At 30.2% G+C, this 19,668-nt stretch overlaps 2 protein-coding genes across 5 annotated transcripts in view; one reads left to right on the top strand and one right to left on the bottom strand.

Annotated features, from left to right (window-relative positions):
• Nucleotides 1-19,668, top strand: part of LOC127734925 (anaphase-promoting complex subunit 4-like) — an 89,415-nt gene that overhangs the window by 47,893 nt on the left and 21,854 nt on the right. The gene's annotated exons all lie outside the window — the stretch shown is intronic.
• LOC127734933 (uncharacterized) lies at nt 1,421-19,028 on the bottom strand. The gene is made up of 3 exons (XM_052244983.1): nt 18,531-19,028; nt 6,057-6,570; nt 1,421-5,453 (listed from the first exon to the last, which is right to left on the bottom strand). The coding sequence occupies exons 1-3, from the start codon at nt 18,594-18,596 to the stop codon at nt 5,065-5,067; spliced, it is 969 nt and encodes a 322-aa protein (XP_052100943.1). The 5' UTR covers nt 18,597-19,028; the 3' UTR covers nt 1,421-5,064.

Here is a 19,668-nt window from a genome sequence, read left to right as displayed (position 1 = left end):
ATGGTATGCTATTCTCAATCTGTCATTATGCATCCCTCCACATTTTCAGATTTTGTGTTCTTACTTTTTCACCAAACCTCATTATTTAGTTTCAATGACTGCAAGATGCTTTTCCTATTTTTACTTTTGCAATTTCAGAGTTTGGGAACTTTGTGGAAATCATGTATATATTCCTTATCTTGTAATTAAAATCTTTGGAAGTTAGGACCTCTCAATATTTTTTTTCTTAATACTTTCGTCATGTCTGAGATTTTGAACATTGTATATGTTTATTTTTTTATACAAGAACTCCCTTGTTTTGAGTGAATTTCCAAATGTTTTTAATATGATAGAATTGTAGGTATGTGTATCTTCTGTTTTGACTAGTTTGGCATTTTAGAGAATATGGAAACTTTATAAATGGGTCTTTTTCAGATGTCATCTATTGCTTTCATCCATGCATGTAAAATATTTTATATATTGTAAGGGTTGATGTTTGTAAGTTTCCTTTTAAACAAAAGTCTACATTGTGGTTGATATCATAATGTTTTTCGTCACTCAAGAAGTAACATTTGATCTCAAGAAGTAACATTTGATCAAAACTGGCATGCTTCAATAAAAGTAAAGTGTTCTCTGTTTATTTCAGAATTTCAATGAAAATATCACTATGCATGATAAATCTATACTGTTTGTAAAAAAGCTACTGCTTTAACTTTATGTCCATGGTTGTTATGGCACATTTTAAGAAAATTCTTTTAAAACAACTCAATTGATAAAATATATGCATTGACTCCTGCCTTGCAGCTGTGTCTAAAATTATGTAAAAGTCCTGCCTTCCAACCACTATTGCTACTATAACCAGAAATACTGTGAACAGTTATATTTTTTTCTCTGCAGTAACATAGCTAATCAGACCATTTGTTATTCAAACAGTATGATTTTGAAATGTACTGTTTGATCTCTACTGATCAAATAAAATTTTTTCACCATCATTACAACAGGAACAAAATGTGAAAAGAATTAACAAGCAGTTCAGTATGTCTAGTATACAGATGCCTTATGGTCTGAGATTTCCGACTTGAATATGTCTGTTCTCCATAATCACGTTTTCATGCTTCAATTGTCAATGTTACGTTTTCATGATAAGTTCATTTATCAGACAAGAAGTTTGCGGATTTCTACAAAATTGATTTGAAAGGTGAACTTATCTTTCAATGAGCTTATAATAATTCCAGCACAAAAAAGTTACAGATTGAGATAGAAAAAATAAAAACTTAATGAAAATATCAATGTTGACAGTAAAATGTTTAAAGGTATGAGATATAAGATCAAATGTCCATGTAAACAGATGCCATGTGTTGTATTTTTTCAAAATGTCTTTGCAGCTTTGACAATTGCTATTAACAAATGGTATCATATCAGGCATTAGTAAAGTGTCAGATTCATTTCAAATTGATTTTATTTTGATTTAATCAAATTCAATTTCACAACACAAAACATACAAATCAACAGCAATATAAATTATAAACAACAATTAAAATTTACAAGTTTTGGTTTTCATTTGATGGTCAATATACAACAATTAGCTTATAAAACAAAAGTAATCATTATCGGATCTACACAAAAAAGTAAATCCTGTGTTCAGATGATCCAACATAAAAATTCATTGAAAGGAATGTTCACAATAATATTTCAAAACAAAATTTAATCAAACCACAAACTTGACATGAAAAGTAACAAAGAATTTCTAAAGTTGAAATTAGAATCAAAACAATTTTTCATGACTTCATTACATTAGATGCAAATACTGGATTTTCGCAAATTTCAAGATGGATTTTTGATTTTGCTTTGAGGATTAAAGTAATAATTAATTTTTGTGTTTAAAACAAAAAAGCTGTCGAAAAAAAGACCATGCACATGTGAAAAGTGGAAAAATAAGTTGCAATGATTCAAACACCAGAAGAAGAAATCAAATAAAACTCCAAAGTGTTAGTTTAATTTTAGATGTTCTCAATGAAGATAAGAAACATTGGCTTAATATAATTTGGACAAAAAAGTCTGTTTCACACAAACTTTTTTAAAGTATGTGAGTTAAAGGTATTCTTGTATTCTTGATACTAGTGGGGATCATATTTCTCGCACAGATTTGTGATTCTATTTATCACAAATAGATGAACATTTACTGTTTTTTTATAAATATTATTTTACCCTTTGAAGTTGAAGACATTGAGCAGGACTAGTATATTAAAAATAAATCCTGATGAAGAACAAGTGTAAACATTTAAGACATAGCTGCCATAAAGTTAGTGAAAATACCCCATTAGATAGTTTGAATAAAATGATAGATTATATTTTGTAGTATGATATGCTAGAATATCAAATGGCATTTTTGAAAATGTGTGTTAATTTGTATTCAAGGGAATAATGAGACTTAGGGAAAAGATGCTGCTACCAGGAAGGCTGGATGTAAAAAGAGAAATAACTATCATCTGAATTTGCAGTTAGTGCAAAACAGGACATAATTACAACTCTAAATTTGAAACAGTATAGATTATTTTTGTAATACCAGAAAATAATAAAAAAAAAAGTATTACAGGATCTCTTATAAAAATTAGCTTATAAAAAAGCTGAAACATTATTCCCCCTCTTTTTAATTTTTTCTTAAATTGACTCATTCATAAAATCTTAGGTTTTTAAGAATGTTGATAAGATATATATACACAATGGATATTTATCAAGTTATAGAGATATTTTTATTAGTGTCAATACAAAGGAGTTACTGTAAATTAAACCTCTAAATAAAATTCATTGATGAAAATTCAGACAATGAGTAAAAGATGGAACACCTGCAAATAGACTTTTAAATTATACAATTTTGCATGTGGTGCAAAAAAATGGTGACAAGTGTCTTTCAAAACAAGGTGTGTTGTTTAAGAACCAATTTAAAATGGATTAAAACCTTATCTGATTAAATATAGGGTGGTTGATGGAATATTTGAATAAGATTATTCCATTTTAATGCACATAAGACCAAAACACAATGCACGATTTTAAATGCCCTGAACATAAAATTTAATTGTAAGTTATTTTATACATTACGTTTAACAAAAATAAATGAAATTTTTAATTTATGTCAAAAGCATTTAGATGAACTTGCAAGTGACTGTTTTTCCTTCAGTTTATTTACATTTTATCTTCAACAATTTTTCAAGCTGTGCCTCTCCTCTTTGAAGTGTAACTTTTATGCAATTCAGAAAAGAACCAAGGACATTGGCTGTCAGTATAATTGTGAAAAATGCTGAGTAAATGTCATTAAATTCATTTTAAGTAAGCGATAGTGTATCTTATTTCTCATTTATATGGCAAAGTAGTTCAAATTTATGGCTAACATAGTACTTTACCCCCTCATATATTTAAATATGGTACATATGAATGCAAACATCATCAAAGTATTCTCATTTTAAATAATTTACATATTTGGTATGAGTGAATTATTGAAAGTATGTTATTTTTTAAAGGTGACAGTCACAATTTTGAGTGATTTGAACTTGAAAAGAAACTCATCATGCATTAAATGGAGAAAAATATGTATTATAATTCAAATGAAGACAGTATTAAACTGTCATGAGCAAAGTGTTTGCTTTCAAATGAAAAAAAAAATAATGAATTGAGAATGATATATGAGATATATTATGATGTTTTCCTCAAGCAAACATTCATCACACAAATCAGAACTTAAAAATACATAACTCACACTTAGGTGCGTATCTTTTCACTGAATATAGGGGGTGGAAAGTTCGAAAAACACGAAGTCCTGAAAATTTATTTATTAGTAAACTTCAAAAAGTTTGTACTTCCTAGGATTTCATTCTGGAAAGAAGACTTGTGATATGAATAAATTATTTTTTCAAGTTTAAATACTAAACACATTTTGTAAGTAAGTGGATTTAGTGTTGGCTAATTCAAATGTTACAAACACAACCACAAAAATTGAGCAAATTGAAAAAAAAATGTAGTTATTAATATAATAAAAAGTATTTTTACAACATTTCACCCACTGATAAGCTGATCAGTTCCAACTTGGTAAATAGAATTTACCCTAGTTGACCTGCAAAGCATCCATGCTTCTTTAAATGACTATCTAAAGTTAATTACACATAAAAATAGGAATTTTTACTATTAACTTAAAGGTAAAGAACTGCATCAAGTGCTAGATTTAATCTTTTTTACCATTATATCATGCCAAAAATTATTTTAAACTGATGGTTCTGAATTGAAAAAAAAAATTCCGACTAATTTCATTTAGCTGTCTCGATAAAATTCCAGCAAATTAAAGATGCTTATTTGAACAAATATGGTCACCTTATACTTTTTTTTGTCTTAACAAGTGTCATGTGTATTTTACGAAAATTAAAATAATGATTAAACACAAATAGAAAAGCACATGGAGATCAAAAACATAATGACAATTTTCATAACAAGTACAATTAGCACTTTTAATTTCTTTTTATATATACAAACATTTTCACAAACTGACAATTTATGACTAGTACTTTTTTATCATTCATATTATAATGTCATGGCTAACATCATCAATACGGAATCACAATTCATAAATGCTACAGGAATGAACACAAAATAAAAAAAAAAAACAAAACAAATGCAGCCACTGATGAACTGTCATTACTATAATAATCCTTTTTTTTCAAATGCACATCATATGTTAAACTCAGTTCAATAATTTGTATTCTGAAAACATTTTTTTTTTATCATAAATTGAATACAAATTCATAAAAGTAAGCTCATTAGACAAGCTAGAGTATCCTGTTGATGCTTTTCATTGTTGAACAATTCATACGTATCTGTCAATTCTAATCCAGTAATTTGAGGTTGTAGATTAACTATTTTGGTGACAGTAACTTAACTGGCCATAGATTAGATTGAATGTGGTTGAAGCTGATAAAATTCGTTGTCAATGGTATCTTCCCAAACAATTGTATTGTTTTAAATGACAATTATGAAAATGCTCACAAAATAGTTCTGATTGCCAAAGAAAAAACGCAATAAGTATTATTGATACCTGGATCATGATATTGACCTGCCATATTTATTCCTAGATGGTATTTGCTCATTAGACAATGACAATCCTCTGTGTTTTGCATGACGTAAATGCCCATTACTTATATAATACTTTTTGATAAATTTCCGTCGGAAAGTTTTATCTTTCATTAATGTTTTCAAATCTATTTGTGAATTTGGAGCAAGAGCTTTGTTACCCTGGTTGAAAGGCAGACTGTTTTTCAATGATGAATGTTCTGATGTTACTGGAAGTTGATGGATTGATTGTCCAGGAAGTCGATTGGCTGGAATTTGATGATTCACATTCGATGATGGAGGTGTAGATGCTTGTTTAATATGTTTAACTGGTACATTTTGATGAAGATATCTAGTTGTAGAACTGGAACAGTTGGAATCTGCAAGAGAGAATTCATACAATTAATTCTTTGTCCGTTTTTTTTTATAAGGAAAGAACATAACAACACTTATACCAATGAAAATATTTTCCATCATTGTCTTTAACTTGTTTTCAAATAAAAGAAAGTAATTCCTAATTTCAAGATATGATTTCGTTTGTAATTAGCATAAGTTTTTTTGTATTTTCCATAACATTGTCTTGACTTATAGACAATTATAGATTATGCTAATGTACATATTTGAGGAGACATCATGACTTATTCGTAGTATCAATTTGAAAAAAAAGATCCTGTTTTAAAGGTGATTTTTACAGTTAGCATTTTTATAAGAATAGTGAATAGCTAACATGCAGTGCATCAGTGTTGTTAATTTGTCTGTAGGTTGTTGTTATTGCACTTTACTTTCATTCATATTGTGTTCTGAACTTTGTAATTAAGTAGTTCTAATCAATTTTATGTTACTAAAGAGGTGTCTATATTTTAAATGAAAAAATAACTATATGTAAGCAATTCTACAAGTTCAGTTACTTCCCTCGATGTAAAAAATAAAGTTACAACTAAATGTTCTACAATTATTTTCCATTAGAAAACCTGTGGTCTTACCTGGAGACTCCCAGAACTCAACTGTTATCAAACTATGCCCTGATATCCAATCTTTTGTTTCATGAAAATGATCACAGTCCCACAATGCAACATGTCCAACTGGCAAGTTTTTAATTTTACGGTATGTTATCACCCTAAGTATTCCTTGCTTCCCCCAAAAGTTCTTCTTTGTGCTGACAGGATCAAACTGGTGTAATTTTGAAATGGTTGGATATCCATATTTGTCAGCTAGGAATGGTCCATATGCTATAGGGTGGTAAATATATTGTAGTCCATCAGTGCCTACGACACTGTCAATTCCATTCCTAGATAAATGTATTAAGTCCTTTCCTAAGGAATGTTCACCACCAACTCTGTTGAAGGAATATGATAGTCTCAATGCACTAGTATCATGTAATAACAAATTGCGCTTACATCCAATCATGTCGATAAGATGGTTGTTGTGGTATCTGCCTCCTGCATGTTTGTAGCCTGGATAATTTTCCTTCATCTTGGTAAATGATGGTAATGGTATCTGGAAATAGTAAAAATACCAATATTATTTACAGCATTGGTATTTACATATGATTACAAAAAAAAAACCACTTGTAAATTTCAGTCAGTGTGCTTATAAATAGACATGTCAGTATTAAAAGAAAAGCTAGATTCAAAAGAATGAAAAAAGGAAAGCATGCATCTTAGCTTTGCTAAGGATTTGTCCAGTGTTTTTGATTGTGTATGGATTTTAGATTGCTCTTTAAGGATATATAATTTGTTTGGGAGGGAAATGTGCTTAGACATTAAAAAGCAGTTATTTACACTATTATGTGATTGAATATTCTAAAAGATATCTAGGTGAAGGACAAAATGTTTATCTTAAAATTGAGGCAAAAACAACTTTCTTCAGTGAAGTAGAAAAAGAAAATCTCAACATAGGTGTTTTTTTTTATTGTATATAGCAAATGCTTTGTTAGGAAAACATATATTTGAAAAGTCAATAATTGATCAAATGAAATCAAATGAAAGGACGAGAAAAAAAAGATATGGAGTTGTAGAAAAAGAGAGATTTAGTAAATTGAAATACAGTTAAAACCAAAAAATGAGGGGAAAACAAATAGGAAAGAGGAGTAACAAAATGTCAATGGGGCAAAAATAGTTTTTTTTTATCAGAAAAAAATCTTGATTAAAAGCAGGTTGAACCTTCTAAACTGTGTACCCTCTGACTTCTATACGTTTACACTTACAAAAGTACTTGTTTGATCAAAGAATAGTTTATTGACAATAGCTAGTAATGAAAAAACTTCAATAAACGTTTTCACAAGTCTTCATATAGATTTTATTCTCTTATTAAACAAAATCTAGGCCTATATGACATTGAGATCTTCCAATCAATGTTCGTTTAATGTAAGTTAATGTAAACAATCAAATTATATCAACATTTATTAAACAAACTAGGGTGATAAAGCACAAAGTCAGATAAATCATGTACATGGAGATTCAAATATTGATGTCATTTATAAAGCCAATTGTGCAGTCTGGTAGCAGTTGCAAGATGTTGTTGATATTTCAGGGCTTAAACAGGGTACAGAGGTTAATGTTTGTATTTTCCACACTAAGCCAAAAGGAGGTAGAATGATAAAACACATGTTCAGATCGACATGTTTCTAAGGAGATTAAGATATTTTTAGTAATTTGTTAAGCTTATTGTGCATTCAAATATTTGTCTCAATATCATGTTCATATCTTGAGCTTGAGAAAGCATGACAAAAGGGTCAATTTAGCTTTCTTACAAACTGTGGGCTCAGAAAATATGTTGCTTACAAAAAACACTTTGTCACACAAGATTACAAAAGAAAAACACTGGTAAAATAAATTGGAATGTTTTACAGTAACCATATCAAGAATCTGTTTTTTCACTTTGGTCCTTGGTTTTATTTTTTCCCATAAAACTGATTGGTGAAATTGGTCAAGGTATTACATGTCAACATAAAAGATTATTTGAAATATTCTATAATCATGATGATATAAGTAAGTAGACACAAAGCTACATTCAAACAACGATTGAAATACTATTTGATTTAGGGGTATGAAAACTCGGCAAATTTACCAGGTTTATCATTTTGAACACCAAAAGCCCATTCTTCTATATTAAAATCATCAGTGGCTCACAAATTGAAATAGTAGGAAGGCTAAATCGATTATGAAGTTTAAGAGGATGAAAACCAAAATATTGTGCCAAATCTGGCCAAAACTTTATTGGGTTGAAAAACCATTTGTGTTTTGAATGATTTTAACATTTATGAATAGTAAATTTACAGAAAGTGACCTCACCAACAATGTATCTTGTCAAAACTCCTACAGCAAAGGAGTGCCGACTACCGGGATGGTGATAACACTGACTACCACCACATACAAGTAAATCATGTTCCTAGAGATGCAAATATTTTCATTCTTTTAAATAGTAACAAGTGTCATTAACAATAAATCACCATTTTTGATATTTCAATAATGAATAAGGTTAGAAAGGTCAATGTTGGTCCCTTCTGAACTGTGGTCTAAACCTGCCTTATGATACAGACATGTAGGTAATAAATTTGTTCAGTAAACAAAGGATTTAAATAGTGGGCTTTGTATGACCAGATCCCTCTGATTAATTATAGTTTGTTTGTACAAATTTAACAAATATTTCATCAAAGGGAGAACCCTTATCTTGTTGGAAGGTATCACTCTAATCTGCTTGATGAGTCACTGTAATATTCAATATTAGGAATTCAACACCTAATGGAATCCTCCTTACACATTACCTCTGGTATTTGATGGGCTCGTGTTGCTCAGTGTTTAGTTTTTATAACATTAACAGTACCAATTTTTCTGCACCAGATGCACATTTCGACAATGAATATCTCTTCAGTGATGTTTGAGGCCAAAATATTTGACAATCTAAAGCTTATTAAAATAATTTAGTTTTTCTATGTAGTGTCTTTGATGGTTTTTCATTTTTTGCAATGGTATTGCTGGCTTCTTTGACTAATGATTTTTTTTTGTTTGCATTTGGTATATACTTCCTCTTTTTTATTTGATAGAGTTACAGTTACCTTAACTCTAAACTTTGCCTTAGCATAAAGGCATTTTCTCTTAAACTTGCCGTACATAACCTTTGTCCTCAACCTAGGCAAAACCTTGCTCCTGAATCGTTTAAGTGCAGGAACCTCAGAATTCAAAACTCAGTATCTTTGACAAAGCAGATGTTTTATGTCAAGATTGTTTTTGATATTATGTGACTATCAATAACACAGTTCAGTTTACTTTAGTTTATTAATAATAGTGCAAGAACATTTTGCCAGCCAACATTTTATCATCACTATAATTTTGATATGTTTAATATCACATAGAACAATGTCCCTATCTTATTTCAAAATAAGCATACAACAATGTGAAATATAATATCTAGAATTTCTCACAGGTAATCCATAAGGAAATTCCTTTATGCATTGTTGTAGCATTGTTTGACATTAATCGTCATAACTGATAATTTTTTCAATTGTCTTTTTTTGGCTCACAATATTAATTGTCGAAGCCATCTGATACTTATAACAATAGACTCTGACGATTGTTTCTTATGTATGAAGAAAAGAGGTAGCCACCGTCAAGATGTTTTGATTTCTATCTTGGTAATTATGACAGCATGCCAAATTGATGCTCAGGTTATCTTTAAACAATTTATTTGACTTATTGCTCTCGAATTTTCTGCTAGTTGATTTTCTTTAGGCATTAATTTAATGTCATGAGTGTTGCATCGTTGCAAATTTTCTTTTTTTTTTAAGATATGAACATGATTTAGCTATATTTATTTGTCAAATGCAGAATAATATCATTTTATTTAACTCTTTAATTATCGAAAATAAAACAAAATAAAAGGAAAAAAAAAAACAGCATTTGATATTCTTAGTGAAACAAATTTTTTGTTTCACTACGAATATCAAATGATGTTTTTTTTTTCTTTTAGACATATGTTTCTGTATTTTGTTTTTTTTTTCAATTCAGCATCACCACTAATGGGATACTAAAGACTTTAAAACTTTGTAAATTCGTTGTTCTGTGCCTTGTATCTTTGATGAGTTTTTTTTTAATTATGGGCAATGTCCTAGTTTGAATGATGGAATGTGTCCTGCCAAAAAAAGCTTGACCACGTTAGATTGAAAGGTTGTGTGTCAAGCAGAGTTGAGGAACGCTTTTATATCAAAAAGACTGATTTCCATTTTTAAAACTGTATAAAAAAACCGAAAGTTATGTGTTTCAAATATTCAAATTCCAATGTTGTTTACCTAATCAACTTTTACAAAATGACTACAGTCAATAAAGTAAAAATGCATATGCCAATGTCGTAACAATTTAGATAAACCAAAAAATAAGACTAATTCAATGGAACTTAGGATATTACTTATTGATACTAATGTATAATATAAATTATACAGTCACATATGATATACAATGGAACAAGGGGCCTCTGTTATCAAAATATGTTTTAAGATATCTTAAGTTTTTTTTTATATCTTTCAGGAAGTTCATTCATGCAAAATTTTGACAGGAGGATTAAAAGATGTGTTTATAGTTTATCCAAATATACCCCTTGTATGATAGAAAGAATTTTAATAGTGTTCAAAAGAATAAGAAAATTATAAGGTTTTAGTACGTGCATTTACTTTTATTACAAATTAATTGAAATTTTTATTTCTATATTTTACAAGGTTAAATACTTTATTGAATAATTGAAATTCGATTATGAATTAATGTGTAGAGAAATATACAAGTTGTTAAGTATGTATTTATGCCTTGTCATTATAACGATGATTTTGTAGGGAAAAGTTAATAACAACATATTTTAATACATGATAATTTTTGACAAAATGTCAGTTTCTTCCCTGAAGCAGTTGTCTAGTCCTTAGTTTATAATGATTATTTAGTGAGTAAATATGTTTTATCAAGCTTTTGAATGACAAGACTGTTAATCAAAATTCTATAAAAGTTTTATTAAAGTGGGTAACAGTTGGTCGTAGAATGGTGCTCTTTGACCTCAAAAATACGTATGTTTCATAAATTGGTTGATTTAGTTAGATGAATGATATTCAAGTGTAAACAAAACTTTTTATAGGGACTAGACGAGTGTCATAGCAACTGGTGCCATATGCAAAAGAACATCAGTGTCATAAATGCACAGGAAAATATCGATGCAACATATTGGGAATGTTCACTGCTACACCTATTACCAACCGAGTATGATATCAGGTGCCCTCGAAGGGTGACAATATCCGGGTTACAGTGCAAGGAAATTAGATAATGTTTTGTATTTGCCCTACATTTTGCTCTTGAGTACTTCGATGTAAAAATTCGCAAATAAAACTATATATTTGAGCTTTGATAAAGACTGTGGGAGACTTAAAAAACGAGTCATTGTCCAAAAAATTCAATTGGAATTAAAACTAAACGTTAAGCACACAGTATCAGTTTACTAAGTTGAGAGTTGGGTTCGGGAACATTTAAGTGGAAAATTATCAAAATGATCATGACACTTGTAATTATAGGTTTGAATACATCCAAGAGAGAAAAAAAACAAAAGTTATACAAGATGTGATACATTTTAATAATATCCTAAATAGGCTGACCAATCTGCTATTTTAAGTTACTAACAGAGATCCTCGGGCTCATTTGACCTTTCATTATGAACGCATAATTTGCTGTGCATCAAATCAGAAATAATAGCCAATACAACCAGACTATCAGTTCAGTCAGGCGTTTTCAAACCATTCACTTTTATGTTTAAATGTATTTGGGTTACGTTTTGCACAATAATTAGTAGTCATCCGGAGCGTAAATTTGAGAGTACAAATATTTATTGACAAGTTAACAATGGGATGATAATCCAAACTAAATAACGACAAAATGAAGTCCTTTTCACTTTATTTGTCAACGCCTTCAATTTTCAATTTTTCTTTGTGTTGATTTCGTGGAGTAGAGATATTTTCGCCTTAAGAAACAACAGTGCTGATAGGGTTAGCTGCCGACTAGTGCAGACTAGTCATTTAGGAAATGTCGCTTATCACAATGATCTTTGACCACATTAAAGGTCCATAATTGAATAGTTGACAACTTAGCCATCTTCAATCGGACAATGATAATGATATCCACCACTGAAGGATGATTGTCTAAAAACTAATTAGTCGCATGTAAATGCATCTGTGTGAGATGAGTGGACCAGTGACAATGGTGTCCGTTTCACCATTAGTAACAGCTGTACGTAATTTTGAGTTGGGATTTCCTAATATCTTGTAATTCTTTATTTGACATAAGTCGTTAAAAAGATAAAAACGTCTTTAACTGGTCTGTAAAATATGTTAAGCGATTTTTTTCCACTTTAAAATCCCGTGCTTTTAATTAGTTAAAACTTTATATGACCTTGACCATAAAGCGTTTATTGCAAAGTCGTAGTTACTCTTTTGGTCGCTTTTAGACTTATAGCTGGATAATATATATGAGTATCCCGTCGATTTTAAATGTTGAGTAACTACTGAATTTATATCTTCCCTTTTTATAAACAGTGGGGAGAGCGCGTATCTCATCTCAATCTTTCCTGTTTATTGATTTTAGAAAATTGTATCTTTCTCTGTTACCCATCTTTTTTCTGTCTTTTGATTTCTGGACAATTGTATGGGCATTTTTTTATTTTTTATTAGTAGACCAGACAGTACATACATGTGTTCCCATCGACCAAGGTTATTTTATGTTCGCTCAATGAAGCTTACAAGGGAAGTTCAACTTAACGATCTATTTAAATCCTTGATTTGCCCTGTGTGTAAAAACGGCAAATTAAATTTCAAATGTATTTTTAGTAGTAGTAGTTGCAGCGGCACACTTCAGAAGTATATTGTTTCATGGTGTATGTGTACACAATTAATTCTTTCATAATTGATTAGATAATTTAATAAATAAATAAGTAATACGAAACTTAAAAGAACACAACAACAAAATGTTTGCAGTAAGCATACGACAGTAACCTGATTCAGTTTAAACAGGTAGCTTACGCAAATGAAAATTCAATAAATGTCAAAATATATAAAGACCAGCTTTATATATTTTGCTTGAAGGTATGTGTATTGTTATCATTTGTATCATAATGTCTTAATCTTTCACAGATATTATCTTATATATGGCTTTATTATTTTATTTACTTATTGTAGGGTCAATTCTTCAGGTTCACTAATCTGACTTTCCACTAAAATTTTAACCCTTCCCTATTACAAATATCTTTCATTTGAGTTTTGAAATTACTGTCAGACTTTGGAAGTAGATTAAATCTATGTTGTTGTATACTGGCTGATTGATTGTACTAATGAATTAGGATAGACATAACATTATCAGTGTACACTATTTTTAACCGATTCATATTTATTTATATTTATAAGTACAAAAAGTTGATATTGAAACGCGAAATTTTCTCATTTATCTTTTTTAACTAACAATTCGGCATTTAATAAATTATACACTAGTATCACGTTGCAGCAGTATATAGTATTCAATATGCATTTGATATCCTGCTAGCACATCGTTTATTCAAAATATGTATTGTATATATTATGAAAAACACGTCTCATAGTTCGTTGTTTACATAAGAGAGAAAAATAGAAGAGGGCAAAGGGGACATCTTTGTGGTAGAAGGAAACACAAAAAATATCATTAGCTAATTCCAATAAAATGAAATTTGACATTTCATTTATCTTTTCTACTCTGTTTAACATACAGGTATTTAAGTGCATGATTAGATGCATGCTTGCAATCTTGTCAACACAGAAGGGAAAGTTAATGTTAGCTGTCAAAATATTGTCAGCCGGGTCTGTTGCATGCTAGGAAAAGCCGTTGGCACGATTAAATATGTTACATGCTAATAATTTTTTTTTGCAAAACTTTAAACCTAAATTAAAAAAAACGTTTGTTTTAATATCTCCCATATTAAGTTAAGCTTATATAGAAATAAGAAGATATAGTCTGATTTTGTCAAGTTGGTTTTTTTTAGAATGAAAGGGTGCATATGGATAATACATAGAAGATGAATACCATTTCTCTAATTTTTGTGATATTTTCACATTTCTTGATCGGTGTGAAAAAAATATTTCTCCTCACTAGTGAAATATGTGTTCTCGGCAAATGATTGGTCGAAATTTAATTATGACGTCAAGTTTTCTTGGTTTCTTCTGAATTTTCCTATTGTGACGTCATGAAAAAAGGCGACCATGCCTGATGACGTCACACATTAAGAACACAATTTTCTGCAAATCTTTGAGAAGGAAGGATAAAAATCATTAGAGAAACAGATTCCACCACTATAACTCGTTTATTACGATATTTCTCCACTCTCAACAGTTAAATTTTAATTATTTAAAAAGCTCGGCAAGCCTCGCGCTTTAAATATTAAAATTTAACTGTTATCGTAACAAACTTGTTGCAGTGGTGAAATCTATATTGACATAACAACTAACGATATATAAGCTCTAAATTGCTCCGAGTCTTGTAAAGCGACACTGATTATTATTTTCCACTCAAGTATGCATCTGTTATACAGTGTGATGATTGACTTTACACATATCTTAACTGTTATGTAGAAATCTTAGAACAGATATATTTTTAACATAGATTTTTAAAGTAACATATGGTACTGTCAATAAGTCCATGGGGATTATATAACAGATAAGTGATTTTGTATTACATAGTAAATACTACGGTATTGAATTCTTAAAGTTGTTCAGCTGTCATAATGACTTTTTAGGAACCATGAAAAAGTTATTTTCAAATACTGAAAGCGTTTGATCTTTTAGAGGTTAATACATTTGATGATTTTTTATACATCTAAACAACTTGAAAGATAAAATCTATAATACAATTTTGATTGAAGTTTTTAACATCAAAACTTGTTTCCGTTTTTAAAAGCGTGTCTCGTTCGTAGATGCTACAGTGTAATATATTAAGCACTGGTTTTCATTTGTGATCTTTGAAAACTAGACGTGCGTCTTCGATTGCAGTTAAAAATACATCATTAGATTCAAAATGGATTAGCTATCATGGTTATTCAGTAATACATTATTGAAATTTTTATTTCAAATTCGAACCAGTTTTTTAAATTATTTAATACAAAAATTATGAAAACCCATTTACAAAAGCAATAACAAATCGTTATATTCCCCTGTTTAAACATTTTGATACGAGTTGGACTTTTGGTGCATAAGGTGTCTTTTTAGTTCTATGTTTACTTTGGTGAGCGTCCTTGTTCACAAAACTGTTGATGTTTTTAATTATTGTTTATTTTGGTGAAAGTCCTTATATACAAACACCTCAGTGTTTATATCGGAATACTAAGTGAAATATCACTATAGGCTTACTGTTTAAGTATGGATAATAGCTTTCAAGTGTATAAATTACCTTTGTGTTAAGATGACAAACGCAAACAATATCAAGCATAATGCCAGTGAATATTCAACAACCAATTAGTAAAGAATAGCTGTAATATACGATACAATGGATTCCGATGTTTGAAGCGAGTAAATGATCCAGAAGGGGACAAAGAAAACAATTTTGCGACTGTTACCTATCTTACCGTAATCACTAGGTATCTAAAAGATAAATCAAGACCACCGATATATCCTACAAACGGATGTCTCCTTCTCGGGTTTCTTGTGTCAAGGGTGAACTGCCTTTGTTGTTAAAACACTTTAAACTATTTGGAGTGTTACTATTATAACATTTGAAAATTCTGCCTTCTTTCTTACTTTCTTAAGTGATTTTAATTCAATTTGCAACTTCTGTTTTCTATTTAATTACTTTTTAACATGTTTGGAGGGTTTAACATTTAACGTAAATCTCTTCAACACAAGATGGTTATTTTTTTTCCAATCTGAATAACTTTAAGATAGGATTTCAAATTTACGATCATACGAAAGCATTCAAATATTAGACGTTTCTTGTTGTGTGTTCGGTAAATATCTCATGTGAAAAAGAACATGAATTTTATTTCATATTACAGATGTTTTGTGTAACCCGAATAATCCACTCGTTATATTTCGCTCACTTAGATCCTCGAGAAACGGTAGTGGATAGAGGGTACTGAATTATTCGAGGTGATGTTTTGTGATACGAATTTTCGGGTTTACAGAGTAAAATATGTTTCATTGTACATTTACTACATATCTGGTTTAAAGAATTCACTTTTCTATTAATTGTAAAGCTGTGTTTTGGTGTATTGCTTACAGCCGGGTAGATAGAATTAGCATTTCCTTTTAAATAGTAAGAAGTTTTTTGGCAAATGTTTGCTGATCAATTAAATCGCATTACGTTGTTAATCTTTGCCGTTTAGACATTATGTATAGGCACGAACGTTTGTATAACTGGTCTGAGAGCATTATAAATATTTTGAAAAGAGAGGTTTATATATTGTAATATATTGTAATAGACAGTCGAGTAGCTTTAAATTGTGAATTGAGTACCATTGGTTGAATTAACAGTTTTGACACTGAAAGAAAATTATTATTTTATTATTCCGTATTATGTATTTGGTTTGAATTATAATATGGAAACGGAAAAAAAAATATTTTTCGAGTCAAACTTGTTCATAAATTTACTTTTTTACCCTTTTAATTCATCTCTAAGGTTAAGTATTTCAAAAAAAAAATAGGATCCGTTTGATGTAATATTTCATTGGCTTTACAATATGCATACACCGGCAACAATGGTATCGTTCTACAGTCGCCATGAAATGATTTATGGCAGTCCCTGGTTTATGGGAGAATTGAACACGAGTTTTGACGTTTTTTTACACAAAACGTATTGTGACGTCATTTTGTCTCTGCCATTTTTGATTCAATTTGTTGATATTGAATATACCACAAAGCGAAAACAGGACATCCTATAAGTATCAGGCTTTTAATCCTAAGCATTCATGAACACTTTTCATTGAATATTCTTTAAAAGCTTTTCGTAAACTTTATAGTACTATAGAAGCTCTTTTTAATGAGAATATTACACAAGGTCCTTGATGCATACGACGTCATGTCAATTTGTGGTGAATGAAATGGAACGAACATATTAATGAGAATTTCAATTTTATGTACAGGTTTTTATGATGAATGCACTTCACACTGCACACGTGGCTGGTATGGCGTGAAACTCAATTCTGAAATATCTAGGGCATGTAGTGCTCTACTTTTTTTTACGATTTACGACTGCGTTTCAGTCTATGCAGGGAATGGAAGGTTATTGGCGTTTGATTTGCATCAAATAAGGGCGAAATTTGCATATAACAAAAATGTACGAATATATAAAAGCTATATGATTATACTTATTTTACATGACGCGCTGTAAAATATGATACTTTTCGAAGATCAAGAATATTATATAACGGATTTCTTCACAGAACTTCTTTTTGAATGTAAAATTTACCATTTGCTGTGAAAGCAGATGGGCCCATTAAGTAACTTCAATTGCCCCTTCAAAAGCTAGGTGCAATTGCTCAGGTTACCTGTTGTTAACAACATATTTTTACCTGTGACCTTCGTTTTTTTACAAACTCACTCCATAACATCTTACGAAATGCAAATTTATTTCAAGTTAAATTTTTTCCTAAAGATTTACTTTTTTATCATTACATTTTTTACGATTAATTCGTGAGAATTTTTGAATGAAGCGTATAGTTTTATCCCGTTTTATTGGAAGGAAATTGCTATGATGAAATTTGATGCGTTCTTCCTTTTTAAATGTTTGTATTTTACTTAATGGATTATGGGTCGAATTACAGTTTACGATATTGGGTAATTTTGTGCAATTTTGAGTTTTTATTGCCAATTGAAAGGAGTCTGTCAGGAGGAAATGACTTGTATAAAAATACCATTGTTCCTGCACTACAAGCGTACGTTTTTTTGTCAATTCGTTTTAAACTATGCGAGATTTTGTCTAGTCAGTTTTATTTTGTGCGTGACAATATCCAGCAACTACAACATGCTCCGTTGTATGGGAAGGCTGCCTTTTGGACTTACTTCATGTATGTCTACGCTTGTTCCGTCAACAGAGAGGGTTTAAAAAGAAGATTTTTCCGTCATATTCTATTTCAGTATTGATCGACATCATTAGCACGATCATGTCATGGCCTTGGGAGGCTGTTTCTAACGATAAACTGATACAAACGATACTACTGATAGCTTGGTTTCAATTTATCTTCAAATTATCTGTTGCAATGCCCTGACTGCAACAGAACATCTTTTTAATAAACTTCAAAGATCGTATATGCAATCAGCATAGGTGATTTCAATGGTGTCAACTTTCACCGAATGTGAAACTCGACACTAGTTTTGCACCAGCTACGTTATTTAAATATTTGAAACATTGTAGAAAAAGTAAAACTTTTTTTCACCAAAAGAATTGCAATACTTCATATAATACGCCATTATATATTCTTACCAGAGCTCTTATACAAGAGGCCATTCCAAGCAGAAATAAACATGCTGACACTATTTCCGATTTCATAATTGTTATAAATCCCTATTAATATGTCCAGTTCTTTAGAAAGTCACTGACTACATCTCTAAAAACTTCAAAGCATTCGCAAGTCTTAAGTTATCTTGTCTTGCGGTGAAATTGCTTCCTTTCCCATGGCCTATGCGTGAGCAGCATGCATGTATTTCTTAGAGTTTGTGCTATTTCACGTGGTGTTTTTACCAATCTCATGTACACAAGGTAATCCCAATTTCGTTTAGTTTATCTTAAATATTAGATGTCCCACTTTTATAAACGTTGTTTAACCCGTTGATAAGCACTTGATGTCCTAAATTTAAATGATAAACAGTAATCTATTAGATCCTAAGATGACGGACTTGCTTTTCCAGCTTTATCCTGGTTTCCCCCTTCATGTATTACTTTTAAGCCAGGTAATATTTATCGTAAGATTGAACCGAACTTTACGACAAATTATAATTAGTGGGTGGAGTCATTTTGCGATTTAAACTGTGTGTTCAGGTGTGAATTCTGTGCTTCTGTCAATCAACTACTCACAACAGAGAATGGATTAAATGAAATGAAAGATTATGGGCGGGGCTTAAAACAGCAATAGTAGTAGTAAAGCGTAATAAGTATTATTGTATACTGATGAAGAAAAATATGTTTATTATGTATATTCCGAAGTAGAGAAATCAGTGTCTTTATATCCCATTTTATATTGCAATGGGGTTGTGACTCAGCTTGGCATTGTTTATTCACTGATAGGGGAAAAAAGGGGGTAGTAGGGCACTTAATTATGATATTATCGTATGATGAAGATTTGACATTTATTTACGTTGTCATTACTGATTTAAAATTCTTATTTAAATAAAGTTTTCAAGAGAAAAAACACTTATATTATTATAATTTCAATCTTAGTATTATTTCATTAATAAGTATTAGTAAACCGATACACAGATTACCATTAGATGCTTAAATCCAAGTCATTTGGACTCTAGTGTTGTCTCATTGGTAATCATGATACATCTCTTTATTTTTATACAGTTAGTAACATAATGCACTTTAATTCGTTTTTTTTTCTAATAATAAACTGTATGCAACA

Source organism: Mytilus californianus, unplaced genomic scaffold (assembly GCF_021869535.1).
Source record: "Mytilus californianus isolate M0D057914Y unplaced genomic scaffold, xbMytCali1.0.p SCAF_3, whole genome shotgun sequence".
Taxonomy (NCBI): Eukaryota; Metazoa; Mollusca; class Bivalvia; order Mytilida; family Mytilidae; genus Mytilus; species Mytilus californianus.
The sequence above is the reverse complement of the archived record's forward strand: the minus strand, read 5'-3'. Positions and strand labels throughout refer to the sequence as shown.

Bases quoted from the DNA above. Each gene is read 5' to 3' on its own strand.
- LOC127734933 (XM_052244983.1), bottom strand. From the start codon at position 18,596: ATGAAATCGGAAATAGTGTCAGCATGTTTATTTCTGCTTGGAATGGCC. The intron at 6,571-18,530 runs GTAAGAATATAT...TACTATTTCCAG, and splicing joins CCTCTTGTATAAGAGCTCTG to ATACCATTACCATCATTTAC. The intron at 5,454-6,056 runs GTAAGACCACAG...TCTCTCTTGCAG, and splicing joins TGAGTTCTGGGAGTCTCCAG to ATTCCAACTGTTCCAGTTCT.